The sequence below is a fragment of the Nicotiana attenuata genome, chromosome 2 (genome assembly GCF_001879085.1).
Source record: "Nicotiana attenuata strain UT chromosome 2, NIATTr2, whole genome shotgun sequence".
Classification (NCBI taxonomy): Eukaryota; Viridiplantae; Streptophyta; class Magnoliopsida; order Solanales; family Solanaceae; genus Nicotiana; species Nicotiana attenuata.
In genome coordinates this window covers 44972209-44992790 of record NC_031990.1, presented here as the reverse complement: position 1 = coordinate 44992790, position 20582 = coordinate 44972209, and the positions used below count along the sequence as shown (strand labels likewise).

The 20582-nt window shown below is 35.2% G+C and overlaps 2 protein-coding genes across 4 annotated transcripts; one reads left to right on the top strand and one right to left on the bottom strand.

Moving 5' to 3' along the window:
• On the bottom strand, positions 319 to 10025 carry LOC109208602 (KRR1 small subunit processome component). Of its 2 annotated transcripts, XM_019371733.1 has the most exons (14): positions 9906 to 10025; positions 9697 to 9762; positions 8889 to 9098; positions 8259 to 8335; positions 6310 to 6420; positions 5450 to 5518; positions 3081 to 3137; positions 2168 to 2206; positions 1898 to 2002; positions 1699 to 1781; positions 1520 to 1601; positions 1031 to 1174; positions 873 to 947; positions 319 to 759 (listed from the first exon to the last, which is right to left on the bottom strand). In XM_019371733.1, exons 2-14 carry the CDS (start codon positions 9707 to 9709, stop codon positions 649 to 651), a joined length of 1176 nt encoding a protein of 391 aa, XP_019227278.1. In that variant the 5' UTR covers positions 9710 to 9762; positions 9906 to 10025; the 3' UTR covers positions 319 to 648. The 2 variants fall into 2 exon arrangements, with proteins under 2 accessions (XP_019227278.1, XP_019227285.1); XM_019371740.1 differs by lacking the exon at positions 9697 to 9762 and having other exon boundaries at positions 9906 to 9996.
• On the top strand, positions 11611 to 19905 carry LOC109208590 (WPP domain-associated protein-like). 2 transcript variants are annotated; one of them, XR_002065219.1, is made up of 7 exons: positions 11611 to 11905; positions 12308 to 14710; positions 16604 to 16730; positions 17130 to 17231; positions 17670 to 17748; positions 18713 to 18967; positions 19586 to 19905. XR_002065219.1 is itself a non-coding variant. In XM_019371722.1 (6 exons), exons 2-5 carry the CDS (start codon positions 12321 to 12323, stop codon positions 17745 to 17747), a joined length of 2697 nt encoding a protein of 898 aa, XP_019227267.1. In that variant the 5' UTR covers positions 11611 to 11905; positions 12308 to 12320; the 3' UTR covers position 17748; positions 18713 to 19075. The 2 variants fall into 2 exon arrangements, 1 of the variants encoding a protein (XP_019227267.1); XM_019371722.1 differs by lacking the exon at positions 19586 to 19905 and having other exon boundaries at positions 18713 to 19075.

Genomic DNA, 20582 nt, shown 5'->3' with positions numbered 1-20582 from the left:
GACTACTGACTATTTGTTGAACAAATTTGCTGCAATTTACCAGGGTTTCATATACATTGAGCTTGTAAAATCCCATTGAAATTTGATTTCTACTGTCTTGAGCCATTAATTATGCTTTGATTTCTACGTTTTTTAGTTCCTAAACAACTAAGCTCTTTAAGTTGTGTGTAATTTACTAAACCTATTGACAGATCAGGAATGAATCGATGTGGATGCTGGCAGTTTACTCCTTATGTTGCAAGTAGAGAAGCTCTAACATTTCCCTATTCATACACAGATGAGTTGATGAAGAATTACAGGAAACAAAGACTAAACGAAGAGAGTAAATGATAAGTAAAGATGAAAGAAGAATAACTGATCCATGTCAGTGTAAATTACTCGTAACACAAAGCAACGACATTTATCAGAGTCGGTACACAGAGCAAAACTATGGACCTCACCCACCATCACAACAAAGGGGAAAAAAGAGCGAGACCCCATTTCCAAAATCGCCAGATACTAAGACTAGCTGACAGGCATGGATGGGAAGGTCCTACAAAATTCGAACGTCAACATGGTGGCTGAATGAAGATACAAGACAGTGACAACACAGCAATTTACACAGCTGCAGGTTTTACAAGCACAAGCAGGCTTTCTAAGTAGTACTCCTTATCTAGAGCTCTTCGATTTCTTTTTAGATGGCCTGCTGGAACCTGCAATAAATTCCTCAGCATCGATCTTGTCAATTGATTTTTGCTTCCTAAACTCCTTTGCCTTTTTCTGCAGCAAGACCAATATGAATGCATCAAATCACTAGCAATCCAAAAATCAAAGTCCAGACGCAGTCTGCACATTTTAATATATCTATGAAGAGCATCATATGTTTTATTTACCTTCAATGACGATGCCATGGCAGTGACGTCATCTTTGTCCACATTGGACACGTCTTGGTTATGTGTTTTTGGTTCCTGCAAAAGTGCATATAAACAATGAAAATGTATAAATAGAGTGCAAAATAAAAATGCCCTGATGAGATTATGTGAATACAAACCTCAGGTGGAACAAAAGCTTCTTCCCGTTTTTTCTTGTTTTCGGCAACCCTCTCAGCCTGTTTTTCTTGTTTCTCTTCCCACTGCTTTGCTAACTTCTTCTTGTCACTTAAGAAGTATTCACCACTTTCCAGTTGTTGATCAATCTACAATCAAAAAGATTATATACGTTAGATTAAATTAACAGCGGATATATCTTAATCCCAGTCACTGTAAGAGAAGATGAGACAATTGAAAATTTAAAGATTAAAATAAATAAACCACAAAATCCTGTGAGACAATAGTGAGCAAAGAAGTAGCAGGATATACAGCAGAATTACTCTTCACAACACCACACCAACAATTGCCTAATGACAATTTACACAGCACTTAAATGTAGTGCAGAGAGTATATGATGCTTAGAATAATACTCTGCACATAAAAGAGATATAGAAGAGAACAAAATAAATGGACAAAAAGTGACCTTTTATAGAACCAAAATGACAACTCACCTTACTAGGTTGCTGAGGTGGTGGGAAGGGTGTATATGGTTTCTTTTCTTTGGTCTTAACTTTCTTTTGTTTAACATTCTTCCTGAAAAAAATGAACAAAATAATATTTAAGCTTTGTATTTGGAACTGCAGAATAAAAAGTTAATATGATTCCAACACCATATGAAAAGATGCCTTACTTCTTAAACTGCGGAAGAAATCTGTCCCAGTTCTCATTAGCCAGAGCTGGATTTTTTGCAAGCTCTCTCTTCAGCATGAGGATCTATGGTCTCAGAGATACGTCAGGGAAAGTGAATTAACAGACCTTTTATTCATAACATACTGTAATAAATAGTTGAAGACCCTATTTAATTCATTTTTATTATCATGCTCAGTTACCTTGATATGATGTAGAGGATGCATTTTGTTCAGTACGCAGTCCTCTACAATCCTCCTCACTTGCTTTAGACCTTTAAAGGAACCCATAGCAGCAACCGTGTTTCCCTACTCAATTTTAGGCAAGATTCAGGTTTGTTCTCAACTTTTTCTAGAATATTTTACATCACACACTTAAGAGTCGGTGATAAGGCTAAAGCTTTGACCTAAAAGAAGAAAATGAAAAGGACACTGAATTTGGGATTTACTTTACAAGTAGCAAGATGAGTATACCTGGACAAGAATATAGCAGCCGGTCAAAATTTCCAGGGCCTGCATCCAACGTGATACATATCAAGCTATATGGCAGAAGGTAATAACTCAGCATGATGTGTCAGTATATTCACCAACATTCAAGCAATCTATATCTCTACGTTTTATAGCAGATTTGGTCTGGATGAGTGGCTGGCACAGGTAGGAGGTAGGACTAAACCTCACGTGGTTCTGGTCAAGGGTCATCCGCTTGCCAGGCAATACCCATGATTAACTACTAATGTAAAGGAGGAGTAAAATCATTACCCACAATCAGATAAACTAATCTACTGTTCAGTTTAATATTTTGGCAGTTCAATAGTTTGTTACTGTTTGATGCTATTTTCTGTTACCGGTTTCGTTGTTGTTGTTGTTATTGTTGTTACTATAGTTGTCTTTCTCCCCTTTTCCTTATCGTCCTTTGTCCCCCTATTCTTTCTTCCTTCTTCCTCTTCTTCCTTTCTCTTTTCACCTTTTCTTGAGCCGAGGGTCTATTGGAAACAGCCTCTCTACCTCGCCAGGTAGGGGTAAGGTCTGCGTACACACTACCCTCCCCAGACCCCATTGTGGGATTATACTGGGTATGTTGTTGTTGTAATATTACACATCCATATTACTGATTCAAGACGAATATTCTGGGAAAATCTTCCAGTTGGAAGTTGGGCCATCCACTATGAATATATAAATCATCCTGACAGGTAAGCAAATACAGAAACAAATGCTCTCCTGTTCATGCATGGTCTAAAGAAAGAAATTAGAAAATACTCCTTGACAAAATGATCCTTGGTCAAGAGAATGGCATTTTGGCTCAGTCCTACATAACACTGGCAGTAGAATGTTCTCCTCCTAACCAATTGCAATTTTCAGAGAATGGTGCAAAAGCCAATTCACCAACCTTTAAAGTTGACGAATTGGGACCCACAAGATATTGTCTACGTTTAACAAAGCGCTCCTGCAAAACAAAAACAAGAGTTTAATAACATGAATTTAGACAACGCACATGACCAGGAATACCAACAAAATTCATAATCTAACAATTGAGTATTACACCCCATTATTATTACTATTTTTTCTATCTTGATTCCAATTTATATGCCACTGTTTACTTTTCCGGGACATTCCAAATGTTTAACACTATTCGACTAACAATACTATTCCACAACACTCAAGCATTCAAATTTTGAACTTTTATATGAGGTCTTTCCTATGAAACTTCCGTTGCAGCCACTAATTTAATATTTTTCCACTACCACTAATATAATATATAAGTCAAATTAACATCTTAAACTCTATATCTAGTAAAACACGGTCATATAAAATGGAACGAAGTATTCTACAAAAACCACCATTTAGTTCACGCAAGAGTTAGTCTAATCATGCACTGTACTTATCAAAAGTTAAACATGTACCTCATCTTTACATCTTGCCAACAACTTATCTCTACTTTTTGATAATAAATAACAAAACGCTAAAAGGGTTAACTAATGACACCCACATGTTCCACGATTCATATTGAACTAATCCTAAGTTTCAACTCTAAGATTAATATGCATGCCAGCCAAAGTTAGGATATGTCATTGTTTCACCTAACCAAGGACAAAGGTGTGGAGGTCGAGGATTAAGGTGGTGGGTTGATAGGTAGTTGTGAGTTTCTCCTAGGTTTTCCAGTAGTACTAGTACTATTCTTGTATTCTTAGTTCTTTATTACTTGTTATGTCACTCGCTTCCATTAGCTTATGACATTACTGTTGATATTTCCTGTTGCTTTATTTTTACCGTTCCTTAAGCCGAGGGTCTATCGGAAACAACCTCTCTGCTTTTATAGGGCAAGGGTAAGGCCTAGAGGCGGCTCAAGCATATGCGGGGCCTAAAGCCAAAGTTTAAAATGAGGCCTAAATATTTAAAAGAAAGTTATATGATATGTTTTTATTTGAAGTATTCTTCTAACTTTTTGAGATACAAAGTTGTCAATAATCTTTTTTATAATCGATTTTCTCTAATTATTTCTATTCAATTGATAATATAGCCAATTTATTTAATCTTTCTTGAGATATTGTTGATCTTAGATAAGATTTTATAGAGCAATAGAAGTATAGAACTATTGGAAGCTTAAAAGTATTGTTGAATACTTGAACTAATGAAATCTTGGAGAAAGAAGGTGAGCAATGAAATCTTGGAGAAAGAAGGTGCGTAAGAATATTAAAGAGATAGACAGAAAATATGTAGGGATTTCTAAAATATTAAGAGATTGGGAAAAAGAAAGATTGACTTGGACTTATGAAGAAAGGGAGAGTAAATTTTTTATACGTTATCTAGAGTAAAACTGAAACGTTGAGAAAACTATTCATCTACCCATTTTTAAGCATGTCAAATTATTTTATTTTTGATAAGGTAAGTATGTCAAATTATTACTTTATTTCTATATCTAAAGAGCTCTCTTTCCTTTTATATAAAAAACTCTACTTTTTTTTTTTTTATTAAAAGTACTAAATATTATTTTTTAACTACTTATAAACCTTATTACTTTTAAAAAATGGGCCCCCCCAAATTTGGGGCCCTAAGGCACAAGCCTTACCACTCTTCATGTTAGAGGCGGCCCTGGGGTAAGGCTACATATACACTATCCCCCAGACCCCACGTATGGGATTAAGCTGTGTTTGTTGTTGTTGTTGTTGTAATCTAGGGGAAGAAAACATCCTTTAATCAAGAGGAAGCTAAATGTTATTTCATATTTGAGTGACAAATCTCCCAAAAATAATAGGTAAGAAATATAATCAAGAACTTAAATATATCTTGTAAGTTCAGAAATAATATCCATTTAACTAGTACCTTTTATGTAACAGTGATAACCAACAAGGCAAAAGGAAACATACTCACTGCATACAGTGCAACAGTTCAAGATGCCTTTGTGAAGAAATGGTCAACAGGAAAACCTTAAAATAAATCTCATGCTAAGGAGAGTGGAGGTTCAAGTCTCTTCAAGGCATACTTTTGGGAATGGCAGCTGGGTGAACAAATAGGAGTGTGGACGAGTGAGAGGGGGCTTAACAGTCCTCTCATACTTTTCAAAAGAATATGTAATATTGTGAATGAGCATACTTATCAAAAAGTGTGTATATATAGTGAAGGAGCATTCTTATTCGACGAGCGTCCAACAAAGTGTTTGACAACTGTATTAATGCATGTTCATATCAAGATCATTCACCAGATTATAAATGAAAATGAATACATGTACTTAATTTAAGTAGGGATAGCATAGTCCACCTTGTTGCGAACCAGGCTGCCGATCTTGATGATATCACATTGCATCTCATCATTCAGGATTTTGATAGCCTGCAAAAGCACATTTCTTTTGAAAGTAACTAAAAGATGAAGAGACAGTTGAATGATAAAAATACATAAAAATAAGTGAAGAAATCCTCTAATTTAACATTCAAATTCCAGAGGAGACAAGTTATAAGGAGCAAGAACGACAAATTTGTCAACAAATGAATGTATTTTCGCTTCTCCTGTTATACTACAGATGGCCGAAAATGAAAAACAAAAATAAATACTAGAAAAGTAGAATAAAAGGACATTGAACAATATGCAATAGGCAGCTGAGTGCAGATCTGCTTCCTGTGAAACAAAATTCAAGCAGAAAGAAAATGAATTATTCAGATGAGCAAATAACGTGACACCTAACTCTCTAATATCACATAACAGTGTCTCGGGAAATTCGTGGACCATTAGAGGCTCCAAATGTTGGGTATTTACTTACTAACAGCATGTACCAAAGCCTCCCACTTTTTTTATAACCCTTTCCACTGCACGACCATTCCGACTACGCATAAGATAGCCACTGGTCAAAATAAATAAAGGATGGCAAATAACTTTATAATCCAATAATGCATGCCAAGTCCAATCTTTCCTGGATTATTGAAAATAATAAAAAAGTCGAGCCTTTCCTGGTATTGGAACAAGGTGAGTACAGTTCCATAAATAGAAGCAAGGGCTCACTCCTAAAACAAGGCTATTTACTGATTATTACTTAAAAACAAAAAGTCTAACCAAGCATGTTAGCATGCGAAATAAAAAGAGAATCGGTGATGACGAGAAACAACAGGGATAAAAGAAATATAAACCTGGGGAGCAGGGACGCTTCTTGACAAAAGTTTTATCAGATCCCTAGCTTTTACTATAATATAGGGATCCCTTGTCTTCATAGTAGTAGAAACAGTCATGGATCCTTCAACCTGACCAGCAACAGAAGATAAAAGAAACAGATAATGCAATTTGCAAAAGTGCAGACCTTTTTATGAAGTACGTAAATTGCAGTAGTAAGGCATCAAGAAGATGCAGAAATACAAAAGGGATCAAAAGGCTAGCTCTAGCACAATTCCTACAAGGAGCTAACAAGGCAAAAAACCTGTCAAACAACAGAAGGCTAGCTCCAAAACAGTGTCTATGCTAATATCAGGGAGCTAACAAAATTCCAAAAAATTATCAACACTCTTTACAGGGGTGTGAAAATTCCAACTTAAGCAGACCTAATATTAGTGCTCATCAGAGAGGAAACATCGAAATTTTTTTTGGAAAAGCAGTAATAAAGTAATAGCCAGTCAAGGTAATAGTGTGTGATGCTCTTTGAAGTTATTGACATATCACGAAAAACTTGGAAAATTACCAGAATACAACCCCTATCAACGAAATAAAATTCTTTTTTCTACATACTTTATCTGTGTAGGATACTTATTTCTCCAAAGCCCCTTAACAATGAAAATAATTTCTCAGATATACATGCTTTCTCTATTTGGGCAACTTGTTCCCCAAATCCTCACCTTAACATCACTTGATTAAGTAGATAACAACTAAACAAAATGTTGAAATATGACATAGCAACCTTAACCCAATAGCATACAATTTTTTTTGGGGGGGATAATGTATCGTAAAATCAGTGTTATCAAAGGCGAAAAGCGCAAAAAAACTCTAAGGTCCGTTGGGGCTTTAAGTGCAAAGCGCAAATAAAGAGTGGGCTTTAATGAAAAAAGGCGCAACTGGAGAAAAAGTAAAAATATGTATATGTAGTCCAAGACTAATAATTATAAGCATGAATAACAAATATATGGACAAAGAATTACGATAAAGTGAAATATCAATTGTTTAATGTCGTATTTTCATAATTACACTCATTGGCAAGGAATAGTATGCCTTAGAGCCTTGATGCGATACTAAAGCGCCCATAAAGCGAGGCGAAGCGCTCAACATGTTTTAAACCTCGCTTCAGGGCATAAGCACACCTTTGACAACACTGCGTAAATTTTCATTAAAATAAGTACCAAGAAGGTACTGAGAAGAGAATGCAAAAAGGGTTACAAATCATAATCCCATGCTGTCCAAAAAGTTCAAAATTGCGACACACTGTCTAACATATGATCCTAACACCATAAGTATAGATTTCTTAAACACTGTTTTTTTTATTGTTAAAGGTAAGTATTTAACTTCAGCAACAAGAAGTGCTGTAAAATAAGTACAATAGATTTCGTAAACATCTATGCTTAAATGTGAGCAACTCAAGACTCCTGTTAAAAACTTGAGGTTTATCCATAGCCACTTTGAATGAGGAAATCCAAAAGATTTCAACAATAACTTAGATTTCATCGTTTCAACTCTGCACACTCATCATTGTATGAGCAGTTGAAACGCCCTAGGCAAAGCCCCTCGTATCAGTTCCCCAGGAGTTCCAAAAAAATCAATGTTAAGCCTGAGTTTGGGTGCCTGGTGCCCCCATCAATAAGGTCGAATTCCGGATTATTACTGTTTAGTTCAGGATTATGACCTTAAACACTCTTTAATATTTTAATTCAGGAATGCAATATCCTAGAGTTAGCACAGAGCAATTTTAATTCTCGCCAAAATACATGAGTCAGAGTTAAGCAACCTTGGTTCTCAAGTTCACAGATATGAGTTAGCACCTTACTGATTAACGAATAATACATAGTTCTAGAAGTATTCTGATAGTTATAGACAGCAATGAAAATGTGTGTGTGTGAGAGAGAGAGAGACGGAGGGGAGGGAGGTCACAATGACTTACCAAGTTAAGTTCACAAGCAATTCCATGCTCTTTCAAGGCACCTTTTACAATAGGCCAACACTCTTGCAAATATTTCTCTGATAAAAAAGCTCAATCGTTACATATCCTACACTAATGTTTCGATTATTATAGGTTCGCAAGAAACATGGATAGCTTAACAAAGAAGTAAAAAAGCATACTTATCAAGAAAAAGTTAAAATGCAAACATCATCAAGTGAATAAGATTACAATTTATAAGGAGAGACTCGGTGTCGGTCAGTCATTAACTAATAGATTCATTGAAATCCCTAGGCATTAACTAATAGATTCATTGAAATCCCTACCTGCTAAGTGCGCCTTGTGTTGTCAGTTCTCATTAACAAATCATTGAAGAAAGAAATAACTAAAGATTGCACCAATAGACATAGCAACTGCCTGCCCTTTCTTCTATTTGGTATCATCAAAACATCAAGTTAAGTTTACCCATATCATGTGCCTGAATAATGGCGAATAAAAAGTTTGTATGCTTCAGACAGAATTTTACACTCTAATGCATAAAGTACAAACAAGATGTGCAACTGTTGGAACTTTTCATTAAGAAAAGCAGACACTAATTTCTTTTGGACAGAGAATATATTTTTGGGACCAAACCTCTGTACTGAGGAAAGAGAGTTGAAAAGGAACTGACGACAACCATTCCACTCTCATTCCAGGAAGGATCAAACTTCTCAACCTTCCAATGGTCGATGCTTGGATCATCCCATGGCTTTGGCTTGTCATGTTTTCCCTTGTGCTTCGGCTTGGGATTCGGCTCTTCATTAACATTGGGGCTTTCCTCATCTGCCATTTTAGTTACTGGACCTGCCCCACAATTCCACAAATTATTAGTCCAAAGTAACATTACAATCCAGAATGGAATCAAAAGAGAACCAGATGCTAGTAGTCATCAGAAGCACAAAGTGCAAAAAGCAATGCTTTAAGTGTCAATGACGCCCTTCAAGACAACCAAAAAAATTATGTAACATATGCTTGCAAACTAGGAAGCGAAACTAGCAAAGGGTAAACAGGAGACAATATCAAGGGTAGACACATAAATTGGGTTTCCGGTAGCAAAAAAGAAACAGAGCTAAGTATTACAACAATTAAGAGCAATCTCAACAATAGAAGTATAGCTTTCACTATAAGAAATTTATTTCACCAAAATGAGGCTTTTGAAGTCCAACTTATAAGCCTTTTCTATATTCAAAAGCAAAAAACATAAATTTTGTCATTGAAAGCAAACAGCAAAAAAAAAAAAATCAAGAAATCAGCTGCTTCGTTCTCCATAAGACATTATTTAAAAACAGTTCTTTCAAAACCAAATACGCCCACACACATGGCTGATTAAAAATAAACCATAGCCAAGCTATTTAAGGAAAATGCGAAGCGGAAAAAAGGAGAAAAGAGACAAAGTTCACACCTCGACGATTCATAGTTATCTTGACTAACGAAAACTATGATTCACAGCAATTAACAATAAGTTCCCCTACAAAAAGTAGAAAAGAGAATAGAAGAGTTTCAGCATATAAATTGGATTCCAATCAAACAAAAATCCACAAATTCAAAAGATAAAACCAGAGTATCAGCTAAAACGAGAACAAGAAGAGAATGAGGAAGGAGAAAACATACCAGTGGATTTGGAGAGGAGGCTGCGTACTGAAGCTGAGACAGAGAGAGAGAGACAGAGAGAGCCGCTGGTTGCTCCTTTTTATGGTACAAACCCTCTGGGAATTTATAATAGCAGAGGGCGTTTCAAAAATGGTCCTTTATGTTTTGGAATATGTTTAAGATAATTCCTGAAACATATTTCTGGTAATTTTGGTCCTTTAAGTTTGCTAAAAATGAACACTTTTGATCTCCAAAAAATTATCCAACAAACCCTAATGGTTTGATTTGATTTGATTTGATTTGAACTATCAAGGAAAAACGATTTAACAGGTAACACTGATAAAGCCCCGTCAAATTCAAAAAAAATGCAATACAAAAAGGTTGCACCATACTAAGGGAAAGGCTTTGATGCACAAAGCATATTTTCCTAACTTATTATACAATTTAGTTTTTTTCTTTTCGATTTTGCTTTCACTCGACTCTGACCACCTATTATCAACGGCTATATTTCATTAGTGTTTGGTCTTCCTCTCTTCATGTGTTGAGTAAGGCATCATGCAAATACGAATTTGTTGCCTTTTGTGTATATTTCATCTATCAGTATTCAATTCCTAATTTGAAGACAGAGATCCAACCCGCAAAAAGATTCCGAAAGCAAAATGTAAGTTAATATCAAACGATGCAGAGCCATCGTCACAAGATTGCAGGATGCTTTAACAATAAAAACTCAGTTGTTGTTGTCTTCTTTCTATTTTGTACGATACTAGTTATTACATGTATCTATAATGTTTTAAAAAGTATGCGTGTTTTAATGGAGGAGAAACGAGTAACTAAGTTGAATAATATTGTGATGAGTCGTGATGTTTTATGTCTTTGAATTTGTATGAAGATAATAGAAAAATATCGGTTACTCAATATTACTTATATTTTTAATTTAAGTTATTATTTTTTTCTTAATTCAACTATTGATTTCCCACCGTAAACAATGAAATTATACTTTTAATATCTTTACAAGGAATTGAGAGCTTAGCATGCAAATAGTTGAAAAAAATGCATGAACATTATGGGTTCAAACTGCAAATAACTCAAATTTATAAATTTAATACTATGTTATTTTTTAAAGGATTTTAAAAAATGAGTTTACCCTCGTCAGTCAAAACAGGTAAGAAAAATTTAGGAAAATTTTAAAAATGAGTTTGTTTCCGACTACCAATTTTTAACATGCAACATACCTAGTGTGATTTTACAAGTGGAAGATAAGGTGTACGCAAACTTTAACTACCTTGTATGAGGTAGTGAAATTGTTACGATAGACCCTAGGCTCAAGAATTAATAAGAATAAAAAACAAAGATAAAAAAGATAATAATAAAGTATTGACAGAAAATATAGCAAAGATAACCAAAATGCCCATTTCAATTTTTCAGGGAAAGAAAAATCAAAAGTAAAAAAAATTAAAGAAAAATCAAATTCAATAAAATGATTTTTTTTTTTAATTTTATCCAAATACAAACAAATTATAAATGCGGTCAACCACTTCTTAGGACTCTCTGCAGCTTTTCCCCATTTCTTCGGCCACTCCCCTTTAAAAATAAATTATTACCAAAATTACGTATTATAATTAATTATCATCATCTATACAGTTTAGTGCAATATTTATTCTTAATTAATATAATATTGTAAATTGTTTTCCTAATTGACGTACTATGACCATCTTCCTACGAAATCAACTCATTTTCTTTATTGGAATCAAACTCCATAATCAACGTTCCAGAAAAAGCGACGGCAGTTTGTGTAAATCATCTCATTTAAGCCTCATTTCTTATATGTATAATCACTCCCGCTCATTCCCCCCCAACCTTTAATCTTCCTCTGTCTCAAAACCCTAAAGCTAACACTCCACTGACTCTGAAAAAAATTCAAGAGCTGCCATACACTTTAGCATTTATCAAAGACCCATTTGAACTTATTATTACTCTTTTGGTAACTTTATTGCTCGAAGGATTGTATCAGTTCTTTCCTTGTAAGTTCACACATTTAAGCCTTTTCTTTTCTTATATAAGTATTTGCCTCAATTAATTGTTTGTTTAAAAGTTGTAATAATTGAACACCAACAACAACAACAACCCAGTAATAATTGAACACCCTTTTCCCTATTATGCTTGCTCTTTAATTTTTGGCTTTGCTTACTTTGAAAGTTGTTTTATTTGTTGAGTTTTTGGTTAATTTAGCTTTGAGTTGTTCACTTCCTCCATCATTTTGGTTTTCAGTGCGTTTTCCGCTAAGGGTACCTCTGTTTGATGGTTAATTTGTTAAAACTATTTTTTTTTGGTGTATGTATAAAAAAAAATTGGGTTAAAGTGGTTTTTTTCTTGAGAATGAAATGATTAAGTGGGTTTTCTAATATTGAGAAAAATATATGCAGATATGCTTGTGTTATGGGAAGTTCAGAGGTATTAGAGAATGGGGCTGTGAGTAATGGGAATGGTATAAAATCACGTGATGAGGATGACTTCTATGGAATGACAAATGGTGGGTTTGAGAAAATGGTTAATGGTGGAAAGGAAAATGAGAATTTGGGTGATGAGATTTTGGAGGATTTTGATACTTATTGGGAAGATATCAACGACCGCTTAATGGTATCAAGGATGGTGAGCGACTCGGTGATTAAGGGAATGGTGAGTGCTGTGGAGCAAGAGGCGGCTGAGAGGCTAGCTGCTAAGGAAATTGAATTAACCAACTTGAAGGAGTATTTGCATTTTCATGATGGGGGTCTTAGCAAAATTGAATCTCTTGGGTCACTTACGTTGCAGGATGAGCTAGAAAGCATGAATTTTCGAAAACACTTGAGTCTATCTGATGTTTTTATGGAGCATGACAAGATGGGAGACTTTCTTGATGGGCTAAGAAGTTCGGCAAAGGTTGAATTCAAGAAGTTGAATAAGAGTATTTATGAGGTTAGAGGATCCAATTGTATCAGGAACATCAGCCCTCGCTCTGAGATGGTGGGACTAGAAGCTATTCTTCACGAGAAGGATTCTGGAATTTGGGATCAGGTGGACAAAACAATAGATAACCTGAAAACGATGGTGGATACCATCTTTAAGCGAATGGATGATATGCTACAATTGTCCAAGACATCACTTGGTCAGTGGCAGGAGGAGCATCTCACTGAAGTGGAGCTTGAGGCGATGATAATGCGCAGTGTAATTCGGACTGTGCAGGAAGACTTTGAGTACAAATTATGGGACCAGTATGCTCGATTGTGTGGTGACCGAAATGAGAAGTTGAATGACATCTCTAGTTTACGGACGGATTTGGAAGCTGTTTTAAAGTCATTGTCAAGTTCAGAAACAGGGCATATTAACTCCCATGGATTGCATGATGTTGATTTCTTTGCACGCAAGACATCAAGTGAGCATGTGACTTCTTCAAAATCTGTTTGGGATGGAAATGAGAAGATGGAGGATTCTAAGACTGATATACCTGAGAACTTTGATGCTGCCACGTTGAAGCACATGTCAAGAGACGAAATGGTGAACCATTTTAATAATATACTGACAAAGATGAAGAGACACCATGAGTCCATTCTGCAAAAGAAAACCGATGAATACTTTGTTCTAAGAGCAGATTATCTAAAGCTTAGAGGAGGCTCTGCTGTGCCACACAAAAAGGATAAGGGTGAATTTGATGTTCTAAGGAAGAAGATTCCAGAAATTATATTCAAATTGGATGATATTCTTGTGGACAATGAAAAACATCCTGCATTTACCCAGGAGACTCTAAGTTTCGATAACTTCAAGGATAGGCTTGATAGCCTTCTTTCTGAAAATCACCAGCTCAGAGACTTGCTTAGAGATAAGAAAAATGAAGTTAAGTCCCTTTTGTCCCAGGTTTCCGATGCTACTGAGAAGAGGCTGCAACATTCTTCGGTGGAAGCAGACATGCTAAAACAGATAGGAGATCTCAATTTAGCCATGGAACAGTCACTCATAGAAGCTTCTGTAAGGGAAGAAGTGTATACTTGTTTTCTAAGGGATCTTAGTGGAGGGACAGGAAATGAAGTTGAGGAATTAAACTTGGGATTTGATATGATTAATGATAGTAACGATACTAATGCTGGACGTACTAGAAAGGTTGAAATTGAAGATTTAGATATGGAGTGCCTGATTATGCAAGAAATATGTGGAGTGATTTTCGGTGAAGGCATCAAGGAGGCTAAAGGCATTCTCAAGGAGCTGTATTGTGAGTATTTGAATGAAAAAGAAATTCGTATATCTCTTGAGACCAAAGTTATTCAGATGGAAAACGAATTGAAATTCGAGGTTGAAGAGAAGGACAGGCTAAAGCAAAATGTTTCTGTGCTGGAAACGTCTGTGAATGAAAAGGAAAGGTTAGCAACAGATGCTTCAGCTGCTCTAGCAAAAGAGAGGAAGCAATTTGAGCAGGTGTGTCAAGAGTTAAATACTGTGAAAGAGTTTGCAAGTCAGCAACAAACATTAGCTTCTGGGTGCAACAAAGAAGTAAATGTAGTAAAAGGCCAATTGGCAGAAGCATTGGAGCAAATTGAAGTATTGAAAGGGGAGGCAGCACAATTAAATAAAAGTCTTGAGGAGAAGGCCAAGGAGTTAAAAGACGCTAATCACAGGGAAGATATGGCCCTTGCTATCTCTGAAGAGAGGCAAACTGTTTTGTCCTCACTTGAAGCAAAAGAAATAGAGCTGAGAAAGCAGGTGGAAACAATTATTGGTAATATAAATGAATCATCAAAGATGCTTGCTGATTTCGAATGCAGGGTGACAGGAAGTTTGATAACAAATAATGCCAGGTCAGTGCTTCCCTAACCTTTTCGATAAGTAATTGGAATATCATAGCGCCAATATGTACAGAAAGGCCTTTTGTCCCTTCAAATACGCAGAGAATCCAAAAGGTTGACAAAAGAACACCCAAAAGTAACTGTAGATTACACCAAGAACATAACATTTGTAAGACACTATTTTCTAAAATAAACACTGATATGGACTTGTTTTCAGAACACCTGTGTTCTGTTCTTGTCATAAGGACCTAAAAAATAAACAAAGTGATGGTATTCTGGTGACCGTTATACTTATTTGTTTGTAGCAATTTACTAACTCATCTGATTTTGTGACATTGCGCCCTTTCATCTTTTCAAATTGCAGCAATCTCCCCCTTTTGTTAATTTTTTCTCTCAAAACAAGAGCCCAGACCTCATGTACCTCACAAGTCAATGATACTAGTGTAAAATTGATTTATGTCTTCAGTAGCACCAATTCTTTTTCTATTTTCTCCTCTTCTCTACATTGCTACTGCCCCTCCCTCCCGCCCCAACACAAGCTTTTATGGCCCCATGCTTCTCCTCCTTTCTCTTTCCCAACAAAAAATGGCGTCCGTTCCACCCTAAGGAGGCAAGGACCAAGCTCAACACAAGCGATTGAAGCTGGGGAAATTTGGGAGGAAAGTTGCTGGCATGGCAACTGGGATGAAAGGCACTAATGAGAAGGAAAAGCTGGATTGAAGGAATGTGGAAGCTTTCCTTAGCAAAAGCAATTGGGGCTGCCATTTAATTTTGGAGTAAACGAAGCAAATCAAAAGCTTATTTACTTCAGATTTTAATTTTTCTCAATCTATCAAAACATTCCACAATGTAAACCAGATACAGCTAAGCCAAAGGCTTTTAGCAAATTAATAAATACTAGGTCAGAAATTTCTATCAGGGAGCTGGCAGCAAAGGAAGAGTGTGTTTAGGAGATGAAGTTGAGAAGGAAGAAGGTGAAGAAAAGCGCAAAACAGGAGAAAAGAAAGGAAGGAATAAAAATTAAATCTTCTCTCTACTCATTCCTTCTAAAAAAAATCCTCTCTATTATCAAAAAGAAGGAAGGAACAGAAAACAGACTACATGTTTGTCCTCAGATTTGATGGTTGTCTTACAAAAGGGCTGATGTGCATTTCGTATGGGAAAAGGGGTATAATGCCACAAAAACTAGTTAAGGGGGTAAATTTCCAGAGATTTATTAGCTTGAGAGGCTGTGTAAAACTTTTCATTTTTTCCTTTATATCTTTCTTGTTTTTGATAGTTATTAATTTGCATATTTCCTTATTGTGAAAAAAAGCTTAGGTTTTGGTGTCACCATATCCATAGTATTGGATATTTTATGCTTTGTTGACCTATTAACTGATATATCCTTCTACCTTTTCATTTCTCGTCCCATATTTGCGTATCCGGAAGTTTAATGGTCTAGGTTTCCTTTGCTTTTAATTAACTCTCTTCTAATAATTAACTCGGTTTTGTTCCATCTGACAACCAAAAGATAAAAAGAAGAAAATGGACATTTTGCTTTATCAATTTTTTCGTTCTACAAGCCTCTTTAGTTGCTGTTTGCTTTTGTGTGTGTATATCTTTTTCAATCGATATATCATTTGTAGTGTATTCTTTGGGTGATCAACCTTAGCTCCACTTTTGTTTCAGAAGTATTGGTAGTGTTTTGCATTTGCCGTCACGTTTCTAGGTAAGATTGGCATAAACATTCAGTTCTAGTAGGGGAAAAAGTGGGAAAAAGATCACATAAACAATTTCGGTTAACTGGTAGACACATACATATACATTCAAAACCTTATTCTGCTTAGAAGACATGACTCTTGCGAAGTTTACATTGGATTATCTGCAGTCAGACCTAACGCAATTTGTTGGTAATACTTTCAGGTTTGAGCACTCTTCTTCTCAATTGGATTCTCTTGTTAAAAAGGCAAATTTGCTGAGAAGAACAATGCTACTATACCAACAAAGGCTTGACAGAAGATGTTCTGACCTTCAATTGGCCGAGGCTGAGGCAATTACATAAAATGCATCTTTTGTTATATTTCTGTAGTTTTTGCTGATAAATAGCAAATTAGCAATTAACTATGCAATAATTTTAATTGAAACATAAGCTTTTAAATCCAGAGATGGATCTAGAATTTGAACTCGATGGTTTCAATCTTTAAAGTTCTTAGCACTGAACTCACTGTACCTCTTAAATTATGGGGTCAGAATCTGATATTAATTGAAATATGTGATTTTTCACTTATAAATTCATGTTCCATGTCAAAAATACTGGTTCTGTTCAACCCGTAGCTCAAATGCTACATCAGCATTGTTTTAACCTACTACAAAAGTGCATCATGCTTTAACTTTTTGATGTTTTACTATGGTTTACCTAGTTTTTCTAAGAGGTTTCTTGTACATTCAGGTTGATCTTTTGGGTGATGAGGTGGATACACTTTTAAGCCTACTTGAGAAGATTTATATAGCACTTGATCATTACTCGCCAGTTTTGCAGCATTATCCTGGGGTAAGATGAATCATGTCTTAAAAGATATGTGTTATCATTCCTGTGAGACTAGTATTAGTCCGGTTTATTGATTCAGCAATATGTGTCTAATAGTCATCTCAAGTTCCAATATGCTTCAAGTATGTCAGATAGACTGCAAACTTGAAAATCTGTCCTTTGCATCTGAACATAAAGTAGTCACTCTTTCCAATCGAAGGATAAGTTGTTAGCTGGGTATCTAGTTGTTAGCATGTGCAAACTTTTACAAACCAGTGGCTAAAGGTCCAGTGACGAGGGGTAAAGACTACTCCTACTGCTCTTGCTCTGCCATTGAAGATAATCGGGTATTTGGGGGGGAAGCTACTTCCAATATAAACTTGTGTCCCCTCTGAATCATGCAATTGCATTTATATGGAGCTAATATTATACCTTGTTAACATGTTGCTTACTTAAATGCAGATTATGGAGATTCTGAAGGTGATCAAAAGGGAATTAACTGGCGAGTCTACCAAGCTAGTAAAATCATCTCCTGCGTAAGGTAATTTTTCTTCTGCTATAGTATAGTTTTCAATGGGTGGTATGAACAGCTTTTGGTTTTTGTTGCTCTTAGCTAGAGCACCCTCTAAGACAAACTTTATGGGAATATCTAATTATCGATATGTATATTTGCTGAACACTAAATTGCTATTTGTTACTCTTTCTATTCCACTTTATGTAGCACTCTTTCCTTTTTCTGTTTTTCTAAAAAGAATGACACAAGTTCTAGGTGTACGGTATGTGCCAAAAGTCTTCTTTTTGTTTGTTAAACTCCATTCCCAGTCAAACACAACTATATAAAAATGAAAGGAGGGAGTATTAAAAACATTTGCTGAAAATTAGAACTTTTAATTAAGCTATTCATTTTGTTATATCTGCAGTGACTGTAACATTTATCATGTATCGTCCTACTCCTGCTACAAGAAAAAAGAACCTGAGCAAAATACGGATTTTTTAATAACCGTGTGCCATTATTCTTCAGGGATTCTCCAACCAAAAAAAAAAAAGAAAGGAAAATGGCTTAGTTAAGAAAAAAATTTGAAGGTTGAGAAAACTAGGGCTCATGAAGAAAGGAGTGATCTTGAAAGGTTGCTTTAGAAAATTTAAAAAAGGAAACAAGAAAAGAAATCAAAATTAGTTGGTGAAATCAGAGTATGAAGATGTTAGAAGCAACTGCTGGCAGAAAGAGAAAAAGCGTGCAGATTCAGAACTGGCTAAAGCCATAGAGCAAAAGAATCTTGCAAAAGTTAACTGCAAAATGGCTATTGATAAACATGTTGTTCTGATGATTATAGAACTTAGATTGAAATTTTGGAGGAAATGAACTCTTTTCGCCTGGTAAATTGGTAAACACCCCCCAAAAACAGCAAGCTTGTTGCAAGAAATTGCAATATATCTTGGGATATCTTTTAGCTGTTTCTTTCATAAATCTATCTTCTTTGATTCATGTTTCTTTTGTTGAACAGATATGAGTTCGATTCCTGGAATTTTCGTATTCCTCCATCCTGGCTGGTACCAATTCAAAGTACAACACGAAGGTGGGAAAACAGATTTTAGTTAGTGTCACAGAAATGTATTACCTTTTTGTAGCAGCTCGAAATAGGGAAAGGTTAATGAAGTTTCAACTGACCGGGCGTGTAGAGGAGATCCCTAGTTGTGTATATTCTGTATCATCAGTCAGGAAAACCAAAAATCTATAGCTGCAGCTGTGAATTTTATAGGTACATTTTGTTAGCTTTCTTGTATATATAGAGATAGAGAAGCAAAATGTAGACTACTTTAGCTAGTTTAATTTAACATAAATCCATGTGTTTATCATCTTTCTTTCATCTTCTTTTCCTCTCATTGAATATTTCAATCCTGAAACTGGCGACTATTTGTTGTCGACAAATCAGTTGAATTCTTCCTTGCTGCCCATTGATAGTGATTTAAAAGAATTGCTTGAGCTTTCGTTCATTCTGTTATTGACTCATTGTCAATTTAATTTTTTTTCATTTTGAGACGTTTCAAAAATTTTGATACGATTTTACTTTTAATATTATTTTGTATAATTTTCACAATTTTCAAAAAGTTCAAATTCAGTTTAAATGTTTAAAGCTATGCTTTGATATGATGATTTGTTTAATCAAACAATTTTTTCAATCCTCAGTTCAATATGATTAACTTTTAGGGAAAAATTTTCGCATTGAATTAAATCACTGCCTAAAATCACTGCCCTTCGTGCGAGTTCGTCTACTGGAACCCTCGTTCGCTGGAATTGAAATATCTGCGAGATCGGGGTCACAATTTGTATCGGTTAAACAAATTGTTGGAAATCCTAAAGTAATACACTCTTGCAGGGTATATCACAAGACTCAAATCAACTTCTAAGGAAAGGAAGCCTTTCATTGTTGCCGATACTGAGACAGTTATGATAAACGATATTCACGTGCCATATGCTGCGGGTTTTTTAGTGGTTGAACCGGGCGATGCTCCGTCAGAAGAGATGGGCGGTAGTATTGAAACGTATTTCAATGAAGACAATCCAGCAGTCTCTATTTCCAACTATCCATAAAAGGAGTAATTACCAGTTATGTCGGCCCATAAGTAAGTTAGTACGAAATTAGCCAATTCATAAAATATTACTAATATTAGCCAATTTGCTATTTCTAGCAAAAAAAATGTCCAATTTTTGCTTTCTTTTAAGTGGGTGTTGTAATAGATTGGATATATCTCAAGGAGTTTAAATCTCAGTTTTGGGATGATTTGGTAGAGTTTTTAGGTGGTTTGAATTGAAAATTTGAAGTAAAAGATTAATATGGAAAAAGATGATATGTTTGTATTATTTGTGTCTCGCACATGTATCATACTTGTATCAAATGTATATCACAAGTATATCCATATATACCTGTGTATGAGATACATGCATGATACATGTGTCGCAGGAGAATTTTTTGAACTCGATTTTAACTATGAATTTTGATACCAAATCACCTCCAATCTTCCTTAAATTTTGTATATTGACTCATCTATATGTTTTCAGCGAATTTCAACCATACCCATTGAAAAAGGTGCCTTTTTGCTTAAATTTTTGGAATCTTGTATATTTATTTTTTGTATTTTTATCACCTTGTTTGCTACCTCATCCATGAAATTTTCTTTCTGTCTTGCATCTAATGTTGCTGATCACGCTTAAAAATATAGAAGGAGACCTTTGCATGTGATTCTTGGAGAGAAAGAATCCTTATATATTTGGGTTTTCAATTTTTTTATATGCTTGACTTGTTTTGATAAGTCTATGATTAGTGACCAGAAATTGATAAGTTAGGACTTATTTGGAACATTTCCGTAAGATTC

Excerpts from the sequence above, each read along its gene's own strand:
- LOC109208602 (XM_019371733.1), bottom strand. Across the intron at positions 6,421-8,258 it reads TTGCTTGTGAACTTAACTTG|GTTGAAGGATCCATGACTGT; the intron begins GTAAGTCATTGT and ends GTTGCTGGTCAG. Across the intron at positions 760-872 it reads CCATGGCATCGTCATTGAAG|AAAAAGGCAAAGGAGTTTAG; the intron begins GTAAATAAAACA and ends GTCTTGCTGCAG.
- LOC109208590 (XM_019371722.1), top strand. The coding sequence starts at position 12,321 with ATGGGAAGTTCAGAGGTATTAGAGAATGGGGCTGTGAGTAATGGGAAT. Across the intron at positions 14,711-16,603 it reads TTGATAACAAATAATGCCAG|GTTTGAGCACTCTTCTTCTC; the intron begins GTCAGTGCTTCC and ends TAATACTTTCAG. Across the intron at positions 16,731-17,129 it reads TTCAATTGGCCGAGGCTGAG|GTTGATCTTTTGGGTGATGA; the intron begins GCAATTACATAA and ends TTGTACATTCAG.